The sequence below is a fragment of the Phodopus roborovskii genome, unplaced genomic scaffold (genome assembly GCF_943737965.1).
Source record: "Phodopus roborovskii unplaced genomic scaffold, PHOROB, whole genome shotgun sequence".
Lineage (NCBI taxonomy): Eukaryota > Metazoa > Chordata > Mammalia > Rodentia > Cricetidae > Phodopus > Phodopus roborovskii.
The window spans coordinates 4,506,542-4,525,131 of NW_026126469.1; the positions used below are offsets into that span (position 1 = coordinate 4,506,542).

Genomic DNA, 18,590 nt, shown 5'->3' on the forward strand with positions numbered 1-18,590 from the left:
TGCATGCCTTTAATTCCAGCACTTCAGAAGCAGAGGTAGATAGATCTCTGTGAGTTTGAGGCTAGCCTGGTCTGCAGTGAGTTCTAGTACAGCAAGGGCTACACAGAGAAACTCTGTCTTGAAAAAACAAAAACAAGTCGTATTTGTGTCAGATAAGCCACTTCTTGTATGACTGCACACAGGTCCAATATTGTGACTTCTGTGCCCCTCAAGAACAATATTTCTGATTAAGATTATAGCTCATTCTCTAGCCTCATTTTTTTCACACATTTTAATCAGCTTCTGGTCTATTAGTCCCTTTACATTTCAGAGGTCTGTGCCCACCCCTTCTGTGGGCCTAGTTCTTCATCCATTCATTTGATCCTTTGAAGAAGGCATCATCTTTGTATGTGCCAGGCCCAGCACGGGGATGGGGCAGACAGGTCAGGTAGAGGGAAGAGGAAGGGTGGGAGGGCTGAGGAATCTAAGGATGTTGAACTTGCTCCCCTGATGCAGCCCTGCCCTTCGCTGCTTCTAAGCTGCCATCCCTGGTATCTTGTCTACAGTTGTCCTCAGGACCTCAGCCTCTGTTCTGGTGGACATCGTTATTCAGTTACACCAGGTGCTTTTTGTTATTTTTGCATTCTGTGTCACAGGTGCTCTTTGGGGTATCAAATTTTGTTGATCTGTCCTCTACAGCTGCCAAACTATATATAGCAGTGACTTTGGTCATGATTAGAAGCTGGGCCATTTCCTTTGTTCTATTATAGCACTCCTAGTCTGTGGGCGTTCCATTCCTTTCTGCTGTATCTAGGTCTTTTTTATTTATTTATTTATTTATTTATTTTTGGTTTTTGAGACAGGGTTTTTCTGTATTGCTTTGGAGCCTGTCCTGGACCTAGCTTGGTAGACCAGGCTGGCTTTGAACTAACAGAGATTCACCTGCCTCTGCCTCCCAAGTGCTGGGATTAAAGGTGTGGGCCACCAACGCCCAGCTGTACCTAGCTCTTTAACCGTGCTGAACACATACTCTACCACTGAGCTATATCACCAGTTTTCCCACTTTCAGTGTTTGGTTTCTTTTTAAAAATATTTGTACCACAGCATAAGCAGAATACCTGGGTACTCTCACTAGCTTTATTTTTTACATTTGTTTATTTTGTGTATGTGTGTGTATGCATATGTGCGTGTGGGCCTACTGCATGTGTGCAAAGGTCAGGGGACAACTTGTGGGAGTTAGTTAGTTCTCTCCTTCCTCTGTAAGTCCTGCTGGGCATGGAACATATCATCAGGATCAATGACAAACACCTTTACCAGCTGAGAAATTTCTCTGGCTTTCCTACTAGTTTTTAATACTACTCATTTTTGTTTCTGTTTTTATTTTATTTATTGTTATTATTAGAGAGAGGGTATGTCATGGGTGTTGGCGTGGTGCACATGTTGCCAGAGGACAACTTTGAAGAGTTTGTTCCTCTACTGTGGGTTTCAGGGATTGAGTTCAGGGTTTCCAGCTTGTATAAAGTAGTAAGGCCATCTCAATGGTCCTGCACTCACTCATTAAGTGGTGTGCTTACCATAAAGATGTTCAGACAAGGCCTGGATATGGAGCTCAGTGGTAGAGCACACACTTAGCATATGTGAGGTCCTGAGTTTGGTACTTGGTACCAATGTGGAAATACACATCAGTCTTTATTCCACAGCCTCATCATTTAGTCCAGTGACTACCCCTTATGTTTGTTGGATTTGATGTTTATAATCTGGGGATCTGCTTACAGGTTGGGTTTACAGATGACATCAATGCATCTATGTAGGCTTGCCATTCTACAGCTGCCCTGGCTGTGTCTTGGAGACTACCCAGAGAAAGTTTACTCGTGTAAGCTGAAGAGAGTCATTTGGGCAGATTTTTCTGTTCTGTCCCTGGTGCTCCTGATTTAGTAGCGTTCATGTTCTTTCTCCCCTTATTCATTATTGTTAATTGTGTCTTCCAGAAACTTGATGGGAAATCCCTGATCAAGCTCAACTTTGCAAAGAACAGTGAAGGTGAGAGACCCTTTTGTAGCCAGCTCTAGTACTGGTCCACAGAACTGCTAAGCTCCTGCTCTCACCAACTTCTTGACTATAATTAGGCATTCCTTTCTCCTCTCTTGTGCTTGGAGGCTGAAAGTGGGGCCTCACACACGCTAAGCAAGTGATCTACCTGAGTCAAATCTCTAGCCTCACTCATTCCTTCCTGACACTTGCTTTTGATTTCCCAGTTGTTACATGACTTCTCAAAGGTCCAGGGAGCTGAAGTAAGGTTGGGGGCTCCCACAAAGGCTGTTGGGCTGTTGTGAGCTGCTGGTACTTTAGTTGGACCTTCTGTGTGGGCCATAGCTAGCTGAGGCTGTGGTCTGTTCTTGGCTGTAGGTGGAAATTGCTCAGACAAAGGCTCAGGGTGGCCAGCCCAACTGTGGTTGCAGATGTTTGGGAGTCATTTCCATTTTGCTCTTGAGTAGATGGTCAATCATCACTGCTCCTTCAGACCTCTGCCCCACTGTGGCCTCCTGCTCTAAGTCCCTTTGTGTCCAGTTATTGCCCAGTTAGATAATGCAGCTACAGTCTAGATGCCCTGCTCGTGTCTGGGGGTCTGAATTTGTTACAGGTTCTTGGTGTGTTTTCCATGGAAATGTTGCAAGCAAAGAAAGAATGGGCCATCTTTCTTCATTGCCTGACTTACAGCAATCCTGGATTCATAGGTCATATGTGTCTGTTACAGAGCAGATCTTCCTGAAGTGTCTGCCTGGAAATGTGCATAGAATAAGCAGGTGGGGTGAGGTGGTGTGTGTGTGTCCTTGACTGAGAAGATCTTTTGTTGGTGGGGGAGGAATCTATGCAGGACATAAGTAGGGCATAGGATGTCCTTTGTTTTAGACAGAAGTAGAGGAAGGAAGGGTCCAGAAGACAGGATCTGAGAGGGAACTTGGTGAGAGCGAGCTGTATGAGGGTATGGGAAGAACATTCTAGGCAGAGGGGTCAGGCACATCAAAGGCAGAGGGTGTCCATGCATGGCAGGAGTCCATTAGTGTTGAAACCATGTGAGCAAGGGCAGATGGCTTAAGACATGAGGGGTAGATAGGAGACAGATCAGTCCTGCGGGTCACTAGGGAGTCAGGCCAGACCAGAGCTTTCAAGATTGGACCTCATGTTTTTGGTGGTGCTGGGAGGTAGGACTTTACATGCTATGCAAGTGCTCTACTAGCGAACTAGCTTTGTCGTTATCACCCCACCCCAAGTGCTCTACTAGTGAACTAGCCTTGTCGACACCCCCACCCCCTATGTTTTAGGTAAAGTGTAGATTGGCTGCAAACTCACTTTGTAGCTGAGACTGGCTTGAATTCCTGATCCTTCTTATACTCCCAAGTACTGGAATTTTAGGCTCATACTACCTTGGCCAAGTCTATTTTGGTGTGATTTGAAATTTCAGACCCATGAAAACAGAGCATTAGTGAGACATTTCTACCTATGCCACTCAGAGCACCTGTCCCTTACAGCTTACTGGTTTTATCTGGGCTTGCACTTGGCAATCTCAGGGTGGTGCTCAGGGGGTAAAGGCACTTGCTGTCAAGGCTGACAACTTGAGTTCCATCTACAGGACTTATGGAAGGAGAAAAGTGACTTCTAGAAGTTCTTCTTTGGCTTCCACACTTCCATTGTGACATGTGCACATCCCTGTCCCCTGTCCCAAAACACAAAGTTAATAAATAAAAATGTAATACAGAGCTGGGTGGTGGTTAAAGGTCCCAGCACTCAGGAGGCAGAGGCAGGCAGGCAGGTCTCTTAATTCCAAGGCCAGCCTGGTCTACAGAGAGAGTTCCAGGACAGCCAGGGCTACACAGAGAAACCCTGTCTCAGAAAAACCAAAAAGAAAACAAACAAACAAAACAAACAAAACTACAAATGTGGTACACTAATTAAAAGGGTGGTTCTGGTGCATGCCTTTAGTCCCAGCACTTGGGAGGCAGAAGCAGGAGGATTTCTGTGAGTTTGAGAGCAGCCTGGTCTACAGAGTGAGTTCCAGGACAGGTTCCAAAGCTACAGAGAAACCCTATTTTGAAAAACCAAAATGGTATTATGACAATTAAAAGGGAACAGGAATTCTCTGGTATCAAATATACAAAGTGGTTAAATTTCCATAGGTTTTGTTGTTATTGTTTTTTAGGTGTGTTTGTTAAGTGTGGGATTTCTTTTTTATTTTGAAATACATTTTTAGTGACATGTCTGTTTGTCCTCCCTTGCCCCCCATTTATCTGTTGGGATTCACTAGACCAGGCCCCTGCTGGATGGGAAATCCTCTATTGGAGCAGGAAGATGGTCAGGCTGGCTAGCTGGTAGCTGTCACAGAGCTAGGTGAGGAATCCCAGGAGAAAGGAAGTGGCGGGTGTGAGGTAGAAAGCAGTGGAAATGGGTCTCTAGAAAGATAAGCCACTCCCTGTCTGGCATAACTTTAAGAGAATGTGGGTCACCTGAGCCAGTGGGGAGGCTAACGCTGTTCTGAGTAAGGGTCAATGAGGATTGGGTCTTGTAAAATGAATAGGAGTTTGTTAACTGTGGGAATGGAGCTTGAATAGCTGTGGTTCCCAGGTCTCGGTAGCTGGACCTAAGGTTCTGCCTCTTTCCCTCCTTTAACCCCTTCCTGGTTCTTCCTCCCTGCGCCCCCCCTCCCATCCTGACAGGGTTTCTCTGTGTAGCCCTGGCTGTCCTGGAACTCTCTCTGTAGACCAGGCTAGTCTCAGACTCAGAGATCAGCCTGCCTCTGCCTCCCTGTGCTGGGACTAAATGTGCACACCACCGACAGTCCTTTTCTCCCACCCCCTGGTGAAATGGGGTTGAATGCACATGCTAGGCAATGCACTGCCACTGAATCTCCCTTTTAAATTTCACTCTGAGATTAGTAATTTTATTTTATCTACATTGGTGTTTGCTGCATGAGTGTGTCAGCTCTTAGAGTTACGGACAGTTGTGAGCTGCCATGTTGATGCTGGGTCCTGAGACTTTTTAAATTGTCCACCTGACCTCGTACTCTGTTCTTCTGTCTCAGCCTCTGAAGTAGCTGGGTTATAAGTATGTACACTCGTGATTGCTTAGTCACAGCTCTTGAGGGTCACTAGCCCTGTGTGTGCTTTCTTTCTAGGGCAGTACCACTGTCCAGTGCTGTACTCCGTGTTCACTGACAACACCCATATTGTGGCCATCAGGACAACTGGCAATGTCTACACCTATGAGGTAGTCCCCCATTGTAGTGAGTGGGACTGTCTAAAATGGGGCCCTCACAGTTTGGGGATATGCTTTGGGGATGCCTGTCCTCGTGGGCTTTTATAGCACTCAGCACAAGCTGTCATTTCTGGTAGGTAGCCATCCATCCTACTTTATGAGGGTTAAAATGAAGATCAGGCGACCTCAGCTGGGCGGTGGTGGTGTACTCGGGAGGCATAGGCAGGTGACTCTTTGTGAGTTCGAGGCCAGTCTGGTCTACAGAGGTGCTACAGCCAGTGCTATTATACAGAAAAAAAAAAAAAAAAAAGAACCCAGACTACTCTGGTGGCCTTTGGACCTGAAACCTAGGCAGTCAGTTGGGGCTGTCTAAGCAAGGATTCCTTGTATCTCAGGGAGTCTTCCCTGTCTTCAGCATGGACCAGGCTCTTAGGGAGGAGGAAGTGTCAGGTTGATAGGAGGTACAGGAGCTATCTTCCTTCTCTGGTCAGACCAGGACAAGGAGCAGTCTATGGTGCACAAGAGCCCTTGTTAGACCTCTTGCCTGAAGCAGCTAGGTTGGTTTAGCTAATCTGCCAGGAAAGTGACAGCATCCAAGATTGTTTACCCCAGAGTGGCTCTTTGCATACTGATTTACCCCTTACTTCTATGCCATGCCTGGAAGGGATCATGACACCTCTGTCCTGCTGTAGGCAGTGGAGCAGCTAAATATCAAGGCCAAGAACTTGAGGGACCTATTGACTGATGAGCCCTTCTCCAGGCAAGACATCATCACCCTGCAGGTAGGTGCTTCACTGTGAGTGCCTCACTTTGACCCTCAGCTCTGCCCTGTGTTCCAGCTTCTCCTTATGAAGCTTGGTGGTGATCTGTACCACAGCACCTGTGGCCACTGCTCCCTTCTGTGCGCCACACCTCTTCCCCACACCACTGTGGACCTTGGCTGCCTTCTGGCTCTCATGGCTCTGTATCATAGGGGCTGCATCTGCCCCACAGCCATCACAGGCATCAGGACACAGAGCAGCCTTGGGCACAGGTGTCCCCTTCTGTGGTGGGTGAACGGTGAAATTTGACAGACAAGTAGCAAAGCCTACATGGAGCTGAGTCCAGGACAGATTTAAAGGACTTTGTGGCTTGTCCCTTTCTGATTGAAGCTTGGCCCATGGCTGCCCAGTCTACAACTTGTGTTGTCATCAAGTCTTGCTCCTTGTTTTTGTGCCCTGGAGGTAGGGAACACTGCTTGATGAGCTGCTGGGCAGTCTGTTCTCTGGACTCACACCACCTTTGCTTGCCATCCTGTCAGGATACAGCCTTCTTCCCTGCTTCACTCTCTGGTCCTCACACAGCCCAGCTATAGTCTCTTCCCCTGCGGGCACCTGTCAAGCCTTGCCATCAGCAGCAGGTGCTTGCTACAGGCCTGGTTGTCTTCCCGGATCTTCTCTTCTTGTCACAGGACCCCACCAATCTGGACAAATTCAATGTTTCCAATTTCTTCCATGTGAAGAACAACATGAAAATCATAGATCCAGGTATGGACAACCGAGGCTGCTGTGAGTAGTGGAGGTGTGCTTCCTTCTCGGGCAAGGTCTTCCTTCTGGGGCTGCAGACACTGTGGCTCCAGAGTAGCTTTTCATTAACTGGGATCTCTTTATTTTGGGAAGCCCTGGCTGGCCTCAAATTTGCAGTGTTCCTCCTGTTGCCTTCCAAGTGCTGGGGTTACAGGCATGTACCACCATGTCTGTTAGGCTCCAGGCGGTCAGAGAAGCAGCTGACTGTAGTCTTGGAAACACCAGGACACCTCTCTTTCCCTTCCGCAGCTCTGGTGGCCCTGTGGTTTTTGGATTCCTGTTGGTTGCTGCTCTTTCCAGGACACAGTGATAGAGGGGCTGCAAGTGAGACTCTGGGTGACATCAGACCTTTCTAGGGTACAGTTAGACTGGGCCCCTGGTCCTCTCACTTCCTGTATTTGGCCCATGCCATTGATCACACTATAACATACTGTGGAGTGGTTGAAGTTTCTGGACTTACTCTTCCATACCAAGGAGCCAGCCAGACTCATGGCCAGAGGTTAATTGGTCCACTTCAGCAGGAAGCAGTGTTCTGAACTTTACAATGTACACTGTGGACCAGTCAGGATTTAGGAAGGTAGAACAACTCAGGAATGACTGAGCTCAGGAGACCAAGGGGCCAGGCCTAGGGATGCCCACTACCCAGTAAGGGACCTGGCAGGTAACATGTAGCATTGATGAAACTTCATATATGAAATACTCCAAACTCTTCCTTCCTTTGGAATAAGCATTTTTAGCCAGGCAGTGGCAGGGCATGCCTTTAATCTCAGCACTTGGGAGGCAGGGACAGTGAGCCTCTTGAGTAAAGGCCAGCCTGATCTACAGAGTGAGTTCCAGGATAGCCAGGGCTACACAGAGAAACACTGTCTTGAAAACACACACACACACACACACACACACACACACACACACACACACACACACACACACACACACACACTCACCCCAAAAAGAAAGAAGTGCTTTTAAAATCACAAAAGCAAGACATTGTGAAAAGGCTGCAGTATACAGGTAGGTACAGAGAACAGAGACATTTAAGTTTGAACCATCCTGAGACTCCCATTGACTGTATGAGGAAGACCCCTCTAGGCTGGGACCAGGCCCCCTGTGCGTCCCACCTTGCTCCACCCTCTAGTGCTCCTGCCAGATGCCTCAGGGCAGTAAGTGCTGGCTCTGCTATGGCCAAAGAAGCTTGTCTTGGTTAAGGCACCCGTGGCTTCTGCCCATGTGGCCAGCCCATTTCTATTCCTGTTGTGCTCATCTTGAGCCTCTGGGGCTTTGGCTGCCTACTGTCTTGGCTGCTCAGTGTCCATATCCTGTTTTGTAGATGAGGAAAAGGCCAAACAGGACCCATCTTATTACTTGAAAAATACCAATGCTGAGACCCGGGAGACACTACAGGAGCTCTACAAAGAGTTCAAAGGAGATGAGATTTTAGCAGCCACCATGAAGGCACCTGAGAAGAGGAAGGTGGACCAACTGAATGCTGTGAGTGGGTTGCTCTGTCTCTGCCTCTGAGCAGTGGAAAGATGCTGGGGAAGGTACTGACAGGGACAGACCTGGAGGTGTGGTGATTGGGACCTTCTCAGTCCTGTGGGACCCTCCAGGGCTCTTAAGGTATCCTGTTTCCAAACAAATCAAAAGGGAGTAATACACTCTTGGGGTGGAGGAATGTTTGACAAGTTGGGGTCCCGGGGCAGCAGTGGATCAGCAGAAGTAGGGTACTTTGTGCCATGGGCCCTGACCCAGGCTTCAGTGCCAAGCTACCATGTCTCTGGTATTCAGAGGCAGCTTCTCCATTTCAGGACAGAGATGGAAGGGAAGGTTGGGGCTGCTAGGGCTCCTGAGGTCTCAGATCTTGCCTAGGCCTTACCTGGAGCGCGGGTGCTGGTCTACCCAAGGTCCTGTCTGCCACTGTAGTGCTGGAGTTTCTCCAGCACATATAGCTTATAGGTGCTGTCCTTCTCCTCTTTAGGCAGAACCTAGAAAGCCTCAACCATGGGAAAGGCAGAGGTTACCTGGGAGAATTTGGAAAATTAACTAAAGTTCATTGTCCATAATTTCCCTATTTAAACATGGTCATTGAACCTCTCGGTATTACTATCATGTTGAACTGTCCTCATTTATTTTTCCTTCCTTCTATATAATGGAAAAAATACATTTATTTCCTCCCCCATTAAAGAGATCACATGTTTACTAAAAAAATATATTACTGGGTTATTAATATGTAATAACTGATTTGTAGTATATATGATCAGTGATTAAGAACACTTTTTGTCCTTATTGAGAACTCAGGTTTGGTTCCCAGCACCTACATCACAACTCACAACCATTCAGGGGACCTGACTCCCTCTGAGGGCACCAGGCATGCATGTGGTGCAGAAATATACATACAAACAGAACATGTGTACACATAATCATTTTGTTTGTGTTTTGTTTTTTAAGACAGGGTTTCTCTGTGTAGCCCTGGCTGTTTCTGGAACTCACTCTGTAGACCAGGCTGGCTTTGAATTCAACATAGATCTGACTGCCTCTGCCTCCAGAGTATTGGGATAAAAGGTGTGCATGGTCATGCAAAATGTTTGTTTTGTTTGGGTGTGCTATGTACGCTTTTAATTTCAGTACTCAGGAGGTAGAAGCAGACTGGTCTCTGAGTTTATAACAGCCAGAGCTATGTAGAAACTGTATCTCAAAAAACAAAAAACAATCAGAAAAGAAACCTTTAGAAATAAACTTCTAAGTGCCTTTCGATTCCTGTCTTGGGAGAAGGTAACCTGTGAAGTTTTTTCTGTCTTGATTTAGTTTGAGGCCTTGCTCTGATTCCTTCAACCAAGTCTTCAATTGTTTGTTTGTTTTTTGAAACCTGTCCTGGAGCTCCCTTTGTAGACCAGGCTGGCCTTGAACTTACAGAGATCCGCCTATCTCTGCCTCCTGGTGCTGGGATTAAAGGCGTGTGCCACCAACACTCAGCATACATGGTTTTTTTGCAGGCCCACTATTCCACAGGAAAGGTCAGTGCGTCCTTCACCTCTACTGCCATGGTACCTGAGACCATGCATGAAGCAGGTAGCTGTCTCTGCCTCCTCTGTTCACCTGGGCAGACCTCACATTGGGAACAGTTAGGGCTTCCTGCTTACTTGCCTCAGCATCCCCATTGTGCCTTCACGTGGAGTCTGATGGTCAGTAGTTGTGGGGGTGGGGGTGGGGGAGTTTTGTCGAAGGTGGGCTTTGTGTTAAGTCAGGAGGCATTCTGACCATAAGGTCTTGGCCCTTGCCTTGAAGTGTCCTGCTCTTAGTCTCTAGAGCCTCTAGCATCATATTTCCCTTGATATGATCTCCCTTAGCCTATGGCTCCTACATTCTTCTCAGAGCTGGGGGTTCCTGAGTGGAGGCGCTAGCTCAGGTAGAGGGCAAGTACAGAGCTCAGGACTTGTTTGCAGCCATCATTGATGAAGATGTACTGCGCTACCAGTTTGTGAAGAAGAAGGGCTATGTGAGGCTACACACCAATAAAGGCGACCTTAACCTAGAGTTGCACTGTGACCTGGTGAGTATGTGGCTGTTCCCAGGTGGTTTCTGGGGTATTTGGGTAGCCATGCCTTAAATATGGGACTGTAGTTAGTTTATTTCTAAGAAATGCTCCTGACTCTAGCTGAGAAGCAAAGTGCCCTGGTTTCTTTCCCTGGACTCTAAAGCACGCCTCCTTGGCTGCTGCTTGCTGTGTGTGTGTATACAAATCCTAGGAACAGGACTGGCTCCCACTCTGCCCTGCCCTGTGTCACATGGCTGTAGGACTGGTGCTCTGCTTTTGGAGGTCAGACTGAAGCTAGGTCTTCAAATAGAAGTTCCTGGTGTGATTAAAGACCTACTTGTCATTGTGACTGTGCTGTTGACCACTGTGCCTCATAGAATATTGGGATATTTTACAGACACCAAAAACCTGTGAAAACTTCATCAAACTCTGCAAGAAACAGTATTATGACGGCACCATCTTTCACAGGTCCATCAGGAACTTTGTGGTGAGTGGTACAAGTTGGTGCTGGCCACAGATGCTTGATGACATAGACAGCATCTGTGACCAAATGGGCTTGTACCTACCCTGACCCAGACACCTGGTTCAGGCTATATGTGGGCAAGGTAGAGTCTTCAGGTGTATCTTGTGCCAGGGATTCTGTAGCTGGCTCTTGAGTGCTTGCCCCTGTCTTCACTGTAGCACATGCCATCGGGAAGCATCAGAGCCAGTGACCTCACTGGGTTTTGTCTTTGCAGATCCAGGGTGGTGACCCCACAGGTACAGGAACAGGTAAGTGCTGGTGCCAGCCTGTTCCACTGGAGTAATGCATGTGGCTGTACTACAGGAACTGGCAGGAAGTTGGGTCTGCTGAAGGGCCCTAGATGTGGAATCTTTCAGACTTGGGGTTTGAGGGTGGCTTGTAACTTGGTGTCTGGCCTCCTGGGCCACCTGGGCATGCCCCATGCCCTAGTTTTCCCACAGTGAGGATCATTTCTTTTTTCCTAAGCCCGCGGTCCTATTATAACAAGACAGAGGAACCAACCTGCTGACTGACGGGAGATTTGGCCATGCACTCCTGTTATAATAATATAAGATGGCCTCGTGGCCCCCACAGGACGTAATAACTTTTTCCCCAAGCTTTCTACCCATGTGTTTGAATGATGCCTTGTAGCTTTGGCCTGGTAGCCCCTGGCCCATAGGGTGAGTGAGCTGTCCCAACTTGAGGAAGGCACTGGGATCTAGGGGTCATCAAGAATGTCTCAGGGCCTGGGCGCTCTCTTATGCTTCTGGACTAGGCTCTGTGGCTGACCACTGACCTACTATTCTGTTCCAGGTGGAGAGTCCTACTGGGGCAAGCCTTTCAAAGATGAATTCCGCCCCAACCTCTCACACACAGGCCGTGGGGTGCTCAGCATGGCCAACTCGGGGCCCAACACCAACAAGTCTCAGTTGTGAGTCCAGCTCTTCTTGCTTGGCTGCTGGGAAGGTTTGCAAAGCGCCTGGCATTCTTCCTAATGGTTGTTCTAGGCCCAAATCAAATCCAAGCAAGGTGGTGTTCAGCCAGGTGGAGCACAGGCCCCTCCAGGAAAGGAGCCCAAGTCAGTTGGTAGAATAGTGGTCGTGAGTAGGTCCCCAAAGGCCTCTTGGGGTATAGCAATAAAACCAGGAGTATGTGGGTGCCAGGTGTCATGCAAGGTGCTTTAGGAGGAGGTATTCTGAGAACAAGTGGTCAGGGAGAGGTGCTCATGTCTAAGGCTCTGGCTTGGAGCAAGGCCCAATATGTGTGGTGGTGGGTGGGTGGGTGGCAAGGCTCTTGGATGTCTGGTCTTGTGTTTTGGAATAGGTGTGTATTCTATTCTATTCTTCATCTAAGAATGTGGCTTAATTCTCTTGGATATGTCTTTTTTTTTTTTTCTTTTTTCTGGTCGTGAACCTAAGGCTTTGTGCATGCTAAATATATGTTTTACCATTGAGAACTGTCTCTATCCAGGGTATATCTTTAATCTGTGAGTATAGTTTTGTTATTTTCTTTTTTAAAAAAATATTTTGAAATCAGTTCTCATTATGTAATCCTGGCTCTTGTGGAACACACTGGATTCTGCCTGGGTGCTGTGTTTAAAAACCTTCACCATCAGGGCTGGAGAGATAGCTCAGTAGTTAAGAGCACTGGCTGTTCTTCCAGAAGATCTGGGTTTAATTCCCAGCACCCACATGGTGGCTTACAACTGTCTGTAACTCCAGTTCCAGGGAATCTCACACCCTCACACAGATAAGACACCAATGCACATAAAATAAAAATAAATAAATCTTTAAAAAATGTTTTGTCCATTTCTACTTGAAGTATATTGTTTGTGAAAGGGGTCTTTACTAACCGTAGCTACCATTTAAAAAAAACCACGTGCCCCTCCCAAATGACTGCAGCTTATTTTACGTGAGGGCGCTCGTGCCACAGTGTACGTGTGGGGTCAGATGGCAACCTTGTGGGGTCAGGAGTGTCCACCATGGCTGCCAGGCTTACACAGCAGGTGTCTTCACATGCCAAGCCAGCTTGTCAGCTCAGCTTTGTCATTTTCTTTATGTGGGTCTCTGTCTTCCTGGATAATGCTTACCCAAAGGAATTTTAGTGTTTGTGGGATTTTTATTGTTTTTTTTCAAGACAGGGTTTCTCTATGTAGTTTTGGTGTCTTGTAACTAGCTCTATAGACCAAGTTGGCCTTGAACTCATAAACGTCTGCCTGCCTGCCTCTGCCTCCTGAGTAGTGGGAATAAAGGTGTGGGCCACCACAACCAACTTACATTGATACAAAGTTTCATTATGTAGCAATGATTGGTTGTACTGGAACTCTGCCTTGGAGCATTGAGATTGCAAGTGTGGTCCATCACAGCTACAGTCAAATCATGTTTTTATTTATTTATTTATTTTTATGTGCATTGATTGGTGTATGCCTGCTTGTATCTCTGTATGAGGGTATCGGATCTTGTGTTACAGACATTTGTGAGCTGCCTTGTGGGTGCTGGCATTGAATCTGGGTCTTCTGGAAAAGTAGTCAGTGTTCTTTAATTGCTGAGCCAGTTCTCCAGCCCCTACAATCAAATCTTAAAAAAAAAAAAAAAAAAAAAATTAAACTTTTTAGACGGGAAGTGGTAGCACACACCTTTTATCCTAGCATTTGGGAGGCAGAGGCAAGTGGATCATGAGTGTTTTGCTTACATGTATGTCTGTATAGTGCATATAAGTTTGTGCCCCATGCCAGAGGAGGCCAGAAGAGGGCATTAGTCCCTGGAACTGGAGTTACAGGTGATTGTAAGTTTAAGTGCTGAGAATAGAACTCTGGTCTTGGAAGAGCAACCATTGCTTTTAATTGCTGAGTCATTTCTCTTCATTTATATGAAGAGTTTCTTTGTAGATATTTGAGTTTATCAGAGGAGACATCTTCGACTTCCCATGTGCACATCAGGTAGGCACATGTGTGTCCTACTGCTCCCCAGATGAAATGTGGTTTTGTAGTCTAACGTTTGTCACAGGGCTTGGATCTCAGGATAGATGGCTGAGTTGCCAGAGGTCTAGTTTTTAATATCTGTCTCTTAGTCATATGATCGAGCTGTTGCTGTTGGGTATAGACAGAAGAGGTGTGCACATAAAATAATCTTGGCACTGGCCGAGTTTGTACCCTGAAAGATCTGCAGTTACTTGTGTCTGCCGAGCCTTTCTCCAGGCGTGTGACAGCTTTTCTTTGTCAGCATTTCCTTAACAATCTTCTCAAAAACTTAAGCAAAACAGAAATATTTCCGTTGCATTTTTTGTTTTCTTTTTTGCTGTTTCTTCCCTCTTGTTTTTTTTTTTTTTTTTTTTTCAGGTTCATTATTTTTCTAGCTTCCTTTATTATGTTAGAAATTCAAGAGCGCTCAGTGTAGGGGCAGTAGGATCAGTTCAGTCACCCTTGGTTCCATAGTGTAGCCAAACCAACAGCAGTAACAAGAGTGCCCTGCCAGTGTGCATAGGTGTGGGCTCCAGGACTTGCCCGGTGGCCTCAGGTGTGCCCTTACTTGCTGGGTGATGCATCTTTATTACAGCTTGCAGATTCAGTCCACTGTGGCTCACTGAGGGGTCTGTGTGGGCTGTCAGGATGAAGCTTGTGTCCTGTTGTCACAGTAGAACTGAGTCCACCTACCACTTTGTGTAGGGACCACATACTTCCTGCCTGCAACCCATCCCATAGACTTCCTACTTTCCATGGTATTTATTTAGAGATGAGGTCTCACTGTGTAACTCAGGCTGCTCTGGAGCTCAGCCTCCTGTGCTAGGGTTGCAGATGTGAGTCCCCATACCCAGTTGTGCTTTCTTTTGTCTGATGTCTTCCAGTGCTCTGCTGTCACCCACTTACGGTCTGTAATCTAGGGCTTCCTCCAGGCAGCACACACACACACGGCCTGTTTACTTCACCCCTAAACACTGCCTTCCTGCAAATAGTCTGATAGCAAGCTCAAGCCTCCACTGTCTCCTGCTTGGCTCTGGGATGTTGCCAGCTGAACTCTGGGCTTTCTCCAGAGGTCTGGATTTACCTGGGAAAGGGCGCAGGTGGCTTCTACTGAGGAGCACAGTGGGTGGGCCAGCATGCTGCTTCCCTGACCTCCATGTGATTTCCACAGCTTCATCACGTTCCGCTCCTGTGCTTACCTGGACAAGAAGCACACCATCTTCGGACGGTAAGTAAGAGCAGATGCTGTGCATGTTTGCAGTGCAGAGTGTGGGCCTTCACTGCCTTTTCCTAGATATGGGTATTATCCTCATAGAGTTCCTGCTGAGGACTGTGGAGTCAAGGAGAGGAGACAGACCCAAGTGGCTCTAGCTCCTCTTTCCTCTCAGGTCATATTTCTGGGTATCTGAAGAACATTCCCTCTCTCCTCAGCCCCTATTCTGAGTGTCAGCATAATTTCCCAAAGGACACACAGTTTGTGCTGACTGACGAGTCAGTTACAGAGTAATGGGGGAAAGAGAGGTAGGTAGATTAGTTCCTGGCCAGCCTGGATTATATAAGACCCTGCTTTAGCAAACTGGGGGAAAACAAATTATAGAAACAAGGACTTCAATTTTGTTCAAGTCAGATTTTAGCCAGGAGGGTGTGGTGTGCTGCCCCCTTCTCTGTCTTGGCTCATCTTGCCCTGCCTGGTGCCCAGTGTGGCCTCTGAAGCCCTCCACCATCTGCCAGTCCTCCTGGTATGCCTTGACACTGCCATGATGCTACTCTGCTCAGGGTACACAGAGACCCAGCTCTGTCCCTCTGCTACAGGGTTGTTGGGGGTTTTGACACGCTGACAGCTATGGAGAATGTGGAGAGTGACCCCAAAACTGACCGTCCTAAGGTATGTACCAAGGTAGAACAGACCACTGCCTACTGGGTGCTGGTTGGAGGAATCTGCTGTTCACAGAGCTTTTCTGCTTCAGGAGGAAGTGTGTATATGTGCAACCACAGTGTTTGTGGACCCCTATGAAGAGGCTGATGCCCAGGTGAGTTATGTTGGTTGGGAGCAGGTGGACACACTGAGGCTCTGGGTCAGACATTGCCCTCTCTCCTAGCTAGGAATGAGAAGACCCCACCCTGGGTCTCTGGATCAGACATTTTTGCTACCCCCAGATTGCCCAGGAGCGGAAGAAAACACAGCAGCAAATGGATCCAGAGGCTAAGGTCAAGATGAGCCAGCCCCAGCCTGGGAACCAGGGCCCCCAGACATACCGCCAGGGGGTGGGCAAGTACATCAACCCAGCAGTCACGTGAGTGTGTTTGATGGGTGGCATCTCTCATCTCTCTCTAGAAGCTGGGACCCCTCTTCATAGTGCTCCCGGGGGAGGTGACCAGGTGGTGGCAAGAATAACACAGATCAGGCTGGAGAGTACAGCGAAGGGGTCTGGACAAGGCGGCCAACAACGCTTTAGTGGCTGGGATTGTGGGAGCAGCACTGGTAGAGAGGGCACTTCTGAAGAGGAAGCTGTCTGTAGCACTTTCTCAGAGGACTCGAGTATGGGCTTCTGGCTCTTTGGTGCCAACTGGAGTAGCTTTCTTTGTGTCTCAGGAAACGAGCAGCAGAAGAAGAGCCATCAACCAGCACAGTTGTGCCCATGGCCAAGAAGAAGCCCAGCCAGGGCTTCGGAGACTTCAGCTCCTGGTAGCAGCAGGCTGGCTCATGGATCCTGGTAGGGTGCAGGGCTGTGGGCTTCAAGGTCTGTCTCTGAACCGTCTGCCCTTGTCAGTTTGAGCTAAGAGCCAATAAACCTCTTGCCTGTGGCTGGGCCCCATTTTGGCCCCTGGGATCCCTGGCCTCCTCATCCCTTGTCTTGGGTCCCTACCTGTGCTCTAGTGCCACCACAATTACCAAGGGGCTGCTATGATCCCAGCATTCAGAATACCAAGGCAGGAGGGTTGAATGTTCAAGGCTAACCTGGGCTATATAGGGAGACCGTGCTTGTGCTCCCAGGCTATTTTGACAAGATCCCATGGCTTCCTTCTGTTGATACCACTTCCACAGCACTGGCACTGTCCCTTGCTTGGGACAGGCATGCTCAATGGCCAGTCTTCTCAGTTGCTTTCTGTACCAGCCATACATGAAGAGGTGGCCTCCCTGCTGACTCCTTTCTCCAACTCCTTGTTTTGTTTCACTGTGTACCCTTGGCTGTCCTGAAACTTACTCTGTAAGATCAGGCTGGCCTTGAACTCACAGATCACCTGCCTCTACCTCCCCAAGTGCTGGGATTAAAGGCATGTGCTGTGCCTGGCTTACCAACCCTTTTTGATTCCAGGACAGTTGTCTGCCCTGAAAAGGGTATTGCCATTGGCTTTTATATATCCACACATACCCATCTGTTCATCATTGCTTTGCCTTCCATCTTGGACCTGTGCTGGCTTTCCCTAGCTGCCTCTTCAGATTGTCCCCTCCGGAGGCAGTGTCCTGTCAGTAATCACTTGATGTTTAGCCTGTCTAGGGCTCTCCTGTCCTTGGGTCACCACTCCTTAGAGCATGTCACATTTACATTGTAACGTAGGCTTGATTCCTGTTTTTTTCTTATCTTGCCCCAAACCTTGGTTCTGTTCGTCTGATGTTAAAACCACAGCACAAGCCTTTTGTATTTCTGGGAGATGGACAGCATCCATCCTGACTGCCCTGCCCCCTCAGGGCCCCTTCCAGCTGCTGTTGCATGATCTCCAGGTGTGACTGCCACTCACCACTGGCTGTTCTTGAGGCAAAAATGAGGTCTGTTCCTCGCTCACAGGCCAGCTACCCTTCTCCAGCCCAGCTCCACTAAGCCACCTGCCTGAGGATGTCAGTTCAAACTCCATGTTGTCCTTCCACCCTGCCTTCCTCTACCTTTCAGGACCCCTCCTCTGCTGTAGGGAAGCTGATATTTCACAACTATGACAGGTCATGGGGGTGAGGACAGACACAGTGGCACTAAAATAAGAACAAACAAAAGCTAGAGAGTCAAGGGCGCTGGACAGAGAGCAGTGTCTGACTGCATTCTCATCCTTTTCTCAGGCCACCCTGCAAGCCCCTACAAGGTGGTGTCCTCAAGGGCTTTGCAACCCTCACACATCTTTTGTTCCCAGTGGATGCTTCAAGAAAGTGTGGTCATCCCTCTGCGGTGAGGCCTCGCCTCCAAGACAGCGAGCACTCTGGAAACCTTGCTGACAACAGCAGCTTTATTTCTGTCCCTCAAAGACAGGCTACCAAGGGCGACAGCTTTGCCAGGGACAGGGAGGCCAAGGGCATTTTGTATGCTTGAGCTTGGTGGTCCTGCTATTCAAGGTGAACTCGAAGTTGCTCCCAGGTCTCTGTCCACCAGCCTTACCAGCAGCCACTCTTCCATCCCTATCTTCCAGGAGAGAGGACAGGCCCCACCTGGGCTTGCATTTCCACGGCTTGTACAGAGCTTAAATGGTAGCTTTTTAGATAGTAATGACACTTGGATTTTGAAAACTGCCTGATGAGGTCATCAGAAAATAAAGGACATTTTTAAAGAAAAGAAAATCTCATTGATGATCGTTTCAAATACCCGACTGATGCCATCAAGAGTAAGCACTAAAGTATAAAAATATTATGTATATGCTAACAAGACAGCAACAGAATAATGCACATTTCTAAAGTGGAGCAGTGTTTGTGACCTGGTGTCACCTCCCACTGCTCTGAAGAAAACATCTCTACACAGTTACAGAATGACCCTGTGCAGATAAGAAAGAAGGTGGGTAGTTTCACAGGTACCAGCACATCTGGTGGTTTTGCATCTCTTC

The 18,590-nt window shown here is 47.9% G+C and overlaps 1 protein-coding gene across 2 annotated transcripts in view; it reads left to right on the top strand.

Moving 5' to 3' along the window:
• The window catches only part of Ppil2 (peptidylprolyl isomerase like 2), a 50,155-nt gene extending 31,832 nt beyond the window's left edge, over nucleotides 1-18,323 (top strand). The window contains exons 11-26 of one of the 2 annotated variants that reach the window (XM_051191117.1): nucleotides 1,968-2,019; nucleotides 5,150-5,241; nucleotides 5,922-6,011; nucleotides 6,680-6,755; nucleotides 8,122-8,282; nucleotides 9,785-9,860; nucleotides 10,235-10,341; nucleotides 10,724-10,813; nucleotides 11,064-11,097; nucleotides 11,642-11,759; nucleotides 14,959-15,015; nucleotides 15,600-15,672; nucleotides 15,755-15,817; nucleotides 15,945-16,081; nucleotides 16,381-16,501; nucleotides 18,022-18,323. In XM_051191117.1, the coding sequence (XP_051047074.1) occupies nucleotides 1,968-2,019; nucleotides 5,150-5,241; nucleotides 5,922-6,011; nucleotides 6,680-6,755; nucleotides 8,122-8,282; nucleotides 9,785-9,860; nucleotides 10,235-10,341; nucleotides 10,724-10,813; nucleotides 11,064-11,097; nucleotides 11,642-11,759; nucleotides 14,959-15,015; nucleotides 15,600-15,672; nucleotides 15,755-15,817; nucleotides 15,945-16,081; nucleotides 16,381-16,477 (1,323 nt within the window). In that variant the 3' untranslated portion in view covers nucleotides 16,478-16,501; nucleotides 18,022-18,323. Of the gene's footprint in view, nucleotides 1-1,967; nucleotides 2,020-5,149; nucleotides 5,242-5,921; nucleotides 6,012-6,679; nucleotides 6,756-8,121; nucleotides 8,283-9,784; nucleotides 9,861-10,234; nucleotides 10,342-10,723; nucleotides 10,814-11,063; nucleotides 11,098-11,641; nucleotides 11,760-14,958; nucleotides 15,016-15,599; nucleotides 15,673-15,754; nucleotides 15,818-15,944; nucleotides 16,082-16,380; nucleotides 16,502-17,909; nucleotides 17,950-18,021 lie in introns of those variants that run through there. The other variant, XM_051191116.1, reaches the window with a different exon arrangement.
• Nucleotides 18,324-18,590: the final 267 nt, after the last annotated feature.